A 10610-nucleotide genomic window follows, 5' to 3' on the forward strand; every position below is an offset into this window, starting at 1 on the left:
GATGCCACTGGTTCTTCACGTTCTACAGATGTAGATGCCACTGGTTCTTCACGTTCTACAGATGTAGATGCCACTGGTTCTTCACGTTCTGCAGATATAGATGTCACTGGTTCTTCACGTTCTGTAGATGCCACTGGTTCTTCACGTTCCGTAGATGTAGATGTCACTGGTTCGTCACGTTCTGTAGATGTAGATGCCACTGGTTCTTGACGTTCTGTAGATGTAGATGGCACTGGTTCTTCACGTTCTGTAGGTGTAGATGTCACTGATTCTTCACGTTCTGCAGATGTAAATGCCACTGGTTCTTAACGTTCTGCAGATGTAGATGCCACTGGTTCTTCACGTTCTGTAGATTCCACTGGTTCTTCACGTTCTGTAGATGTAGATGGCACTGGATCTTCACGTTCCGTAGATGTAGATGTCACTGGTTCGTCACGTTCTGCAGATGTAAATGCCACTGGTTCTTCACGTTCTGCAGATGTAGATGTCACTGGTTCTTCACGTTCTGTAGATGTAGATGGCACTGGTTCTTCACGTTCTGTAGGTGTAGATGTCACTGATTCTTCACGTTCTGCAGATGTAAATGCCACTGGTTCTTAACGTTCTGCAGATGTAGATGCCACTGGTTCTTCACGTTCTGTAGATTCCACTGGTTCTTCACGTTCTGTAGATGTAGATGGCACTGGTTCTTCACGTTCTGTAGGTGTAGATGTCACTGATTCTTCACGTTCTGCAGATGTAAATGCCACTGGTTCTTCACGTTCTGCAGATGTAGATGCCACTGATTCTTCACATTCTGCAGATGTAGATGCCACTGGTTCTTAACGTTCTGCAGATGTAGATGCCACTGGTTCTTCACGTTCTGCAGATGTAGATGTCACTGGTTCTTCACGTTTTGTAGATGTAGATGCCACTGGTTCTTCACGTTCTGCAGATGTAGATGCCACTGGTTCTTCACGTTCTGTAGATGCCACTGGTTCTTCACGTTCTGTAGATGTAGATGCCACTGGTTCTTCACGTTCTGTAGATCTAGATGCCACTGGTTCTTGACGTTCTGCAGATGTAGATGCCACTGGTTCTTCACGTTCTGCAGATGTAGATGCCACTGGTTCTTCACCTTCTGCAGATGTAGATGTCACTGGTTCTTCACGTTCTGCAGATGTAGATGCCACTGGTTCTTCACGTTCTGTAGATGCCACTGGTTCTTCACGTTCTGCAGATGTAGATGCCACTGGTTTTTCACGTTCTGCAGATGTAGATGCCACTGGTTCTTCACGTTCACACAGTGGCACACACACAGACATACAACAACGCCATTCACCACTAAGTGGCGGTGACGTCACCACGACGCTTGTGCCAGGCTATGTGCACCCTGAGGCCACGTGAAGTGTCGAACGCCCGCTGGCAGGAGGTCACGGGGCAGACCCAGGTGCCACGGGCTGAATGACTGAGATGACTGGCTGATGCACCACCTGTGCCCCCTACTGTGCCAACCTGCTGTGCTTTAGCCACCCGGCACTCCGCTCGTTGTTCTGAGCATCGCTCCTCCGCCCTCCGTTGTTGTTGGAGGGCGACTACCTCCAACTGCCCAGTAGCGTCCTTCACGAGCCTCCTCCACAGAGGCCGATCTTGACACCGCTGGTACCAGTCATCGGCAAGTCCACTCAGCTCCACGTCCTCCTGTACCACATCACTCCATCTCTTCTCTAGCCCGTGCCGCGCCCGCTTAGCCCCCTCAATCCGGCCGAACAAAAGCTGTTTCGGCATGCGGTGGCTGGGCATGCGGGCTACATGAACTAGCCATCGCAGCCTTGCCCGCCGGAGGAGCTCACCGATGGGACCTTGCCCAGATCTTTCAAGGATTTGTGAGCTCCTCACACAATCCAGTCTGGTTAAACCCAGGATGGATCGTAGGCAGGCCAGCCTGAATGTTTCTAACCGGTGAAGATGCTCCATTAGGGGGGTCCACGTTTCGCAAGCGTAGAGAAGGGAGGGAATGACCATGGCCGAGAAGACCTGAAGCTTAGTGCGGAGCGACAGACCAGGTAGCTTCCACACAGCGTTATGCAACCGATGAAAAGATATTGCCGCTTGACTGATTCGGAGTGAGACCTCTGCTGTTAAACTGGAGTCGGTCATAAGCACACTGCCCAGGTATGGGAAACTCTCCACTCTCTCCACAACTGCCCCATCACCGATTGGGAGTTGTGGAGGTGGAGTGTCCGATGGTACAAAATACCCAGGCAGGTGCTTAGTTTTGGTGGGGCTGATGGTAAGGCCCCACCTCTTAGTGGCACGCTCCAGTCTCAGCAGCAGCATCTCCAACTCCTCCTCTGAATGAGCAGCAATTACCAAATCATCGGCATACATAACATGGTTGAGCAATAGGGAGCCATCCCTTGACCGCACCCGGGCATCGATCAGCCTCCCATTATATCTGTACCATATGGAGATTTCCCCGGTACAGCTATTGAAGGCTTCACGAACTACGTGGTCAAAATAGATGTTAAATAATGTGGGAGCCAGAGGACATCCCTGTCGCACCCCAAGGTGTACAGGGAATGGCTCTGACTCCTGGCCACGTAGTTTTACGTGATGGTGGGCCCGCTCACCATCATGAAGGTCCTTAATGATCGTGAGCAGAGGGTCAGGTACTCCAAAAGCACGAAGAACGACTCAGAGCCCAGGCCTACTGATGGTATCATAGGCCTTGACCAGGTCAATAAAGCAGAGATGTAGGTCTTGTTGGAATTCCCTACACCTCTGCTGTAGCAGACGGACAGAAAATATGGCATCTGTGCAGGACCGCCCTTTCCTGAAACCGCATTGGGGCTCCGCAAGCCTCTCCTCAGCGTGCCTGGCAAGGCGATGCTGAATAATCCTTGCCAGGACCTTTCCCGGCACACTGAGGAGTGAGATGCCCCTGTAGTTGTTACAGAAACAACAGACATACACACACAGTGACACACACACACAGTGACACACACACAGTGACACACAAAGTGACACACAGTGACACACACACACAGTGACACACACAGTGACACACACACAGTGACACACACACAGTGACACACACAGTGACACACACACACAGTGACACACACAGTGACACACACACACAGTGACACACACACAGTGACACACACAGTGACACACACACAGTGACACACACAGTGACACACACAGTGACTCACCTCTCTCTGTGTGACTTGCGGCTTCACCACCGACGATGTCCATCTCCTCGCTGCCAATGCAGCCCTGAGGGTGGACTATTCATCATCATGGGTGGACTATTCATCAGCTAGGGGTCGACTATTCATTAACATAGACATACTCTTCGTCATCATGGGTGGACTATTCATCAGCTAGGGGTGGACTATTCATTAACATAGATAGACTCTTCATCATCATGGGTGGACTATTCATCAGCTAGGTGTCGACTATTCATTAACATAGATAGACTCTTCATCGTCATGGGTGGACTATTCATCAGCTAGGGGTCGACTATTCATTAACATAGATAGACTCTTCATCATCATGGGTGGACTATTCATCAGCTAGGGGTGGACTATTCATTAACATAGATAGACTCTTCGTCATCATGGGTGGACTATTCATCAGCTAGGGGTGGATTATTCATTAACATAAATAGACTCTTCGTCATCATGGGTGGACTATTCATCAGCTAGGGGTGGAATATTCATTAACATAGACTCTTCGTCGTCATGGGTGGACTATTCATCAGCTAGGGGCGGACTATTCATTAACATAGATAGACTCTTCGTCGTCATGGGTGGACTATTCATCAGCTAGGGGTGGACTATTCATTAACATAGATAGACTCTTCGTCATCATGGGTGGACTATTCATCAGCTAGGGGTGGAATATTAATTAACATAGATAGACTCTTCGTCATCATGGGTGGACTATTCATCAGCTAGGGGTGGACTATTCATTAACATAGATAGACTCTTCGTCATCATGGGTGGACTATTCATCAGCTAGGGGTGGACTATTCATTAACATAGATAGACTCTTCGTCATCATGGGTGGACTATTCATCAGCTAGGGGTGGACTATTCATTAACATAGATAGACTCTTCGTCGTCATGGGTGGACTATTCATCAGCTAGGGGTCCATTATTCATTAACATAGATAGAATCTTCATCAACAAAGGTCGACTATTCATCAGTCTGGGGGTGGACTATTCATTAACATAGATAGACTCTTCGTCGTCATGGGTGGACTATTCATCAGCTAGGGGTGGACTATTCATTAACATAGATAGAATCTTCATCAACAAAGGTCGACTATTCATCAGCCTGGGGGTGTGGGGGGGTGTCGCAACAGGTGACAGTTTGGAAGGTCGACTCACGCGGAGTAGCGAGGGACGACTCTGGCCACGATTCTGTTCATCCTCGTACAGCTGCTGGGTCGACTCAGCAGAGCGAGAGACTCAGCAGCCCGGGTGGACGACTCGGCGGCCCTGGTGGACGACTCGGCGGCCCTGGTCGACGACTCGGCGGCCCTGGTGGACGACTCGACGGCCCTGGTGGACGACTCGGCGGCTCTGGTGGACGACTCGGCGGCCCTGGTGGACGACTCAGCGGCTCTGGTGGACGACTCGGCGGCCCTGGTGGACGACTCGGCGGCTCTGGTGGACGACTCAGCGGCTCTGGTGGACGACTCGGCGGCCCTGGTGGACGACTCGGCGGCCCGGGTGGACGACTCAGCGGCCCTGGTGGACGACTCGGCGGCTCTGGTGGACGACTCGGCGGCCCTGGTGGACGACTCGGCGGCTCTGGTGGACGACACAGCGGCTCTGGTGGACGACTCAGCGGCTCTGGTGGACGACTCAGCAGCTCTCTCTCCGTGTCCCTCTCTCTGCTTCCACCACGATCGGAGTGAGGCGTAGCCTCGTGCGAACATCGCGTTAGAGAAAATCCTCCCCCTCACCCCTCACCCACTCACCCCTCCACTACCCCCTCCACTCACCCCTCCCACTCCACTACCCCCTCCACTCGCCCCTCCCCCTCACTCACCCCTCCCCCTCTACCCCCTCACCCCTCCCACTCCCCCCTCCCCCCCACTCACCCCTCCACTCACCCCTCCCCCTCCATTCGCCCCTCCCCCTCCACTCGCCCCTCCCCCTCTACCCCTCCACTCGCCCCTCCCACTCCACTACCCCCTCCCCCTCTACCCCCTCACCCCTCCCACTCCCCCCTCCCCCCCACTCACCCCTCACCCTCCACTCACCCCTCCCCCTCCACTCACCCCTCCCTCTCTACCCACTCCACTCACCCCTCCCCCTCCACTACCCCTCACTCACCCCTCCCACTCCACTACCCCCTCCCCCTCTACCCCCTCACCCCTCCCACTCTCCCCTCCCCCCCACTCACCCCTCACTCACCCTCCACTCGCCCCTCCCCCTCCACTACCCCCTCCCCACTCCCCCACTCCACCCTCCCCCTCACTCACCCCTCCCCCTCCACTCACCCCTCCCTCTCTACCCACTCCACTCACCCCTCCCTCTCTACCCACTCCACTCACCCCTCCCCCTCCACTACCCCTCCACTCGCCCCTCCCACTCCACTACCCCCTCCCCCTCTACCCCCTCACCCCTCCCACTCTCCCCTCCCCCCCACTCACCCCTCACTCACCCTCCACTCGCCCCTCCCCCTCCACTACCCCCTCCCCACTCCCCCACTCCACCCTCCCCCTCACTCACCCCTCCCACTCCACTACCCCCTCCCCCTCTACCCCTCCACTCGCCCCTCCCCCCACTCCCCCCTCCCTACTCCCCCCTCCCCCACTCCACCCTCCCCCCTCCCCCTCACTCCCCCCTCCCCCACTCCCCCCTCCCCCTCACTCCCCTCACTCCCCCACTCCCCCTCCCAAACTCCCCCCCCCCCACTCTCCCGAAGGTTGACGCTGCTATTGGCACCCAAGGCCTGGTGTGGTGGGTGGGTGAGTGGGTGGGTGAATGGGTGAGTGGGTGGGTGAATGAGTGAGTGGGTGGGTGAGTGGGTGAGTGGGTGAGTGAGGGGGTGGGTGGGTGAGTGGGTGGGTGGGTGAGTGAGGGGGTGGGTGGGTGAGTGGGTGGGTGGGGGTGAGTGGGTGGGTGAGTGGGTGAGTGAGGGGGTGGGTGGGTGAGTGGGTGGGTGGGTGAGTGAGGGGGTGGGTGGGTGAGTGGGTGGGTGGGTGAGTGAGGGGGTGGGTGGGTGAGTGGGTGGGTGGGTGAGTGAGGTGGGTGGGTGGTGAGTGGGTGGGTGCGTGGGTGAGTGGGTGGGTGAGTGGGTGAGTGAGGGGGTGGGTGGGTGAGTGGGTGGGTGGGTGAGTGGGTGGGTGGTGAGTGAGTGGGTGAGTGAGTGGGTGGGTGGGTGAGTGAGGGGGTGGGTGGGTGAGTGGGTGGGTGGGTGAGTGAGGGTGAGAGGGTGGGTGGTGGGGGTGGGTGGGTGAGTGAGGGGGTGGGTGGGAGTGGGTGGGTGGGTGGTGGGTGAGTGGGTGGGTGGTGGGTGGGTGAGTGGGTGGGTGGGTGAGTGGGTGAGTGGTGGGTGGGGTGAGTGGGTGAGTGGGTGGGTGAGTGAGTGGGTGGTGGGTGGGTGAGTGAGGGGTGAGTGGGTGGGTGGGTGAGGGGGGTGGGTGAGTGGGGGTGAGTGAGTGGGTGTGGGGTGGGGGGGTGAGTGGGTGGGGGGGTGAGGTGAGTGGGTGGGTGGTGAATGGGTGAGGGGGTGGGTGGGTGGGTGGGTGGGTGGGTGTGGTGGGTGAGTGGGGTGGGTGGGGTGGGTGAGTGGGGGTGGGTGTGAGTGGGTGGGTGAGTGAATGAGTGGGTGAGTGGGTGGGTGAGTGAGTGGGTGAGTGGGTGGGTGAGTGAGTGAGTAGGTGAGTGGGTGGGTGAGTGAGTGAGGGGGTGAGTGGGTGGGTGAGTGGGTGGGTGAGTGAGTGGGTGAGTGGATGAGTGAGTGAGGGGGTGAGTGGGTGGGTGGGTGAGTGAGGGGGTGGGTGAGTGGGTGAGTGTGTGGGTGAGTGAGGGGGTGGGTGGGTGAGTGGGTGGGTGAGTGGGTGGGTGGGTGAGTAGGTGGGTGAGTGGGTGAGTGGGTGGGTGAGTGAGGGGGTGAGTGGGTGGGTGGGTGAGTGGGTGGGTGAGTGAGGGAGTGGGTGAGTGAAGGGGGTGAGTGGGTGGGTGGGTGAGTGGGTGGGTGAGTGAGGGGGTGGGTGAGTGAGGGGGTGAGTGGGTGGGTGAGTGGGTGGGTGGGTGAGTGGGTGGGTGGGTGAGTCGGTGGGTGAGTGGGTGGGTGAGTGAGGGGGTGGGTGAGTGAGTGGGGGTGGGGTGAGTGAGGGGGTGGGTGGGTGAGTGGGTGGGTGGGTGAGTGAGGGGGTGGGTGAGTGAGTGGGTGGGTGGGTGGGTGAGTGAGGGGGTGGGTGGGTGAGTGGGTGGGTGGGTGAGTGAGGGGGTGGGTGAGTGAGTGGGTGAGTGGGTGGGTGAGTGAGTGAGTGGGTGAGTGAGTGAATGGGTGAGTAGGTGGGTGAGTGAGTGAGTGAGTGGGTGAGTGAGTGGGTGGGTGAGTGAGGGGGTGAGTGGGTGAGTGAGTGAGGGGTGAGTGGGTGGGTGGGTGAGTGAGGGGGTGGGTGAGTGGGTGAGTGTGTGGGTGAGTGAGGGGGTGGGTGAGTAGGTGGGTGAGTGGGTGAGTGGGTGGGTGAGTGAGGGGGTGAGTGGGTGGGTGGGTGAGTGGTGGGTGAGTGAGGGAGTGGGTGAGTGAGGGGGTGAGTGGGTGGGTGGGTGAGTGGGTGGGTGAGTGAGGGGGTGGGTGAGTGAGGGGGTGAGTGGGTGGGTGAGTGGGTGGGTGGGTGAGTGGGTGGGTGGGTGAGTCGGTGGGTGAGTGGGTGGGTGAGTGAGGGGGTGGGTGAGTGAGGGGGTGGGTGAGTGGGTGGGTGAGTGGGTGGGTGGGTGAGTGGGTGAGTGGGTGAGTGGGTGGGTGAGTGGGTGGGTGGGTGAGTGGGTGGGTGGGTGAGTCGGTGGGTGAGTGGGTGAGTGGGTGAGTAAGTGGGTGAGTGAGGGGGTGGGTGAGTGGGTGGGTGAGTGGGTGGGTGGGTGAGTGGGTGAGTGGGTGAGTGGGTGGGTGAGTGAGGGGGTAGGTGAGTGAGGGGGTGAGTGGGTGGGTGGGTGAGTGGGTGAGTAGGTGGGTGAGTGGGTGAGTAGGTGGGTGAGTGAGGGGGTGGGGTGAGTGAGGGGGTGAGTGGGTGAGTGAGTGAGGGGGTGGGTGGGTGAGTGGGTGGGTGGGGTGGGTGGGTGAGTGGGTGGGTGGGTGAGTGAGGGGGTGAGTGGGTGGGTGGGTGAATGGGTGAGTGGGTGGGTGAGTGGGTGAGTGAGGGGGTGGGTGGGTGAGTGGGTGGGTGGGTGAGTGGGTGGGTGAGTGGGTGAGTGGGTGGGTGGGTGAGTGGGTGGGTGAGTGGGTGAGTGAGGGGGTGGGTGGGTGAGTGGGTGGGTGGGTGAGTGGGTGGGTGGGTGAGTGAGTGGGTGAGTGAGGGGGTGGGTGGGTGAGTGGGTGGGTGGGTGAGTGAGTGGGTGAGTGAGTGAGTGGGTGGGTGAGTGAGGGGGTGAGTGGGTGGGTGGGTGAATGGGTGAGTGGGTGGGTGAGTGGGTGAGTGAGGGGGTGGGTGGGTGAGTGGGTGGGTGGGTGAGTGAGGGGGTGGGTGGGTGAGTGGGTGGGTGGGTGGGTGAGTGGGTGGGTGAGTGGGTGAGTGAGGGGGTGGGTGGGTGAGTGGGTGGGTGGGTGAGTGGGTGGGTGGGTGAGTGAGTGGGTGAGTGAGTGGGTGGGTGGGTGAGTGAGGGGGTGGGTGGGTGAGTGGGTGGGTGAGTGAGTGGGTGGGTGGGTGAGTGGGTGAGTGGGTGGGTGAGTGAGTGAGTGGGTGAGTGGGTGGGTGAGTGAGTGGGTGGGTGGGTGAGTGAGGGGGTGGGTGGGTGAGTGGGTGGGGTGGGTGAGTGGGTGGGTGGTGAGTGAGTGAGTGGTGAGTGGGGTGAGTGAGTGGGTGAGTAGGTGGGTGAGTGAGTGAGTGAGTGGTGAGTGAGTGGGTGGAGTGAGTGAGTGAGTGGGTGAGTGGTGAGTGAGTGAGGGGGTGAGTGGGGGGTGGGTGAGTGAGGGGGTGGTGAGTGGGTGAGTGTGTGGGTAAGTGAGGGGGTGGTGAGTGAGGGGGTGAGTGGGTGGTGGGTGAATGGGTGAGTGGGTGGGTGAGTGTGGGTGGGTGAGTGGGTGGGTGGGTGAGTGAGTGGGTGGGTGAGTGAGTGGGTGGGTGGGTGAGTGGGTGGGTGAGTGAATGAGTGGGTGAGTGGGTGGGTGAGTGAGTGGGTGAGTGGGTGGGTGAGTGAGTGAGTAGGTGAGTGGGTGGGTGAGTGAGTGAGGGGGTGAGTGGGTGGGTGAGTGGGTGGGTGAGTGAGTGGGTGAGTGGATGAGTGAGTGAGGGGGTGAGTGGGTGGGTGGGTGAGTGAGGGGGTGGGTGAGTGGGTGAGTGTGTGGGTGAGTGAGGGGGTGGGTGGGTGAGTGGGTGGGTGAGTGGGTGGGTGGGTGAGTAGGTGGGTGAGTGGGTGAGTGGGTGGGTGAGTGAGGGGGTGAGTGGGTGGGTGGGTGAGTGGGTGGGTGAGTGAGGGAGTGGAGTGAGAGGGGGTGAGTGGGTGAGTGGGTGAGTGGTGTGGAGGTGAGTGAGGGGGTGGGTGAGTGAGGGGGTGAGTGGGTGGGTGAGTGGGTGGGTGGGTGGAGTGGGTGGGTGGGTGAGTCGGTGGGTGAGTGGGTGGGTGAGTGAGGGGGTGGGTGAGTGAGGGGGTGAGTGGGTGGGTGGGTGAGTGGGTGAGTGGGTGAGTGGGTGGGTGAGTGAGGGGGTAGGTGAGTGAGGGGGTGAGTGGGTGGGTGGGTGAGTGGGTGAGTAGGTGGGTGAGTGGGTGAGTAGGTGGTGAGTGAGGGGGTGGGTGAGTGAGGGGGTGAGTGGGTGGGTGGGTGAGTGGGTGGTGAGTGGGTGGGTGGGTGAGTGGGTGAGTGGGTGGGTGTGTGAGGGGGTGGGTGAGTGAGGGGGTGAGTGGGTGGGTGAGTGGGTGAGTGAGTGAGGGGTGGGTGAGTGGGTGAGTGGGGTGGGTGGGTGAGTGGGTGGGTGGGTGAGTGGGTGGGTGAGTGAGTGAGTGGGTGAGTGGGTGGGTGGGTGAGTGGGTGAGTGGGTGAGTGAGTGGGTGAGTGAGGGGGTGGGTGAGTGGGTGGGTGAGTGGGTGGGTGGGTGAGTGGGTGAGTGGGTGAGTGGGTGGGTGAGTGAGGGGGTAGGTGAGTGAGGGGGTGAGTGGGTGGGTGGGTGAGTGGGTGAGTAGGTGGGTGAGTGGGTGAGTAGGTGGGTGAGTGAGGGGGTGGGTGAGTGAGGGGGTGAGTGGGTGGGTGGGTGAGTGGGTGGGTGAGTGGGTGGGTGGGTGAGTGGGTGAGTGGGTGGGTGGGTGAGTGGGTGGGTGAGTGAGGGGGTGAGTGGGTGGGTGAGTGGGTGAGTGAGTGAGGGGGTGAGTGGGTGAGTGGGTGGGTGGGTGAGTGGGTGGGTGGGTGAGTGGGTGGGTGAGTGAGTGAGTGGGTGAGTGGGT

At 59.4% G+C, this 10610-nt stretch overlaps 1 protein-coding gene across 1 annotated transcript in view; it reads right to left on the minus strand.

Moving 5' to 3' along the window:
• Positions 1–4960, minus strand: part of LOC116938440 (cholesterol side-chain cleavage enzyme, mitochondrial-like) — a 39535-nt gene extending 34575 nt beyond the window's left edge. Inside the window, exons 1-2 of the mRNA XM_076063423.1 lie at positions 4380–4960; positions 3198–3261 (exon numbers count right to left, since the gene is read on the minus strand). Of these exons, the coding sequence (XP_075919538.1) occupies positions 3198–3261; positions 4380–4933 (618 nt within the window). The 5' untranslated portion in view covers positions 4934–4960. The remainder of the gene's footprint in view (positions 1–3197; positions 3262–4379) is intronic.
• Positions 4961–10610: the final 5650 nt, after the last annotated feature.

The sequence above is a fragment of the Petromyzon marinus genome, unplaced genomic scaffold (assembly GCF_048934315.1).
Source record: "Petromyzon marinus isolate PM22_M1 ecotype Great Lakes invasive population unplaced genomic scaffold, UKy_Petmar_22M1.pri1.0 PM_Scaffold_118, whole genome shotgun sequence".
NCBI classification, from domain to species: domain Eukaryota; kingdom Metazoa; phylum Chordata; class Hyperoartia; order Petromyzontiformes; family Petromyzontidae; genus Petromyzon; species Petromyzon marinus.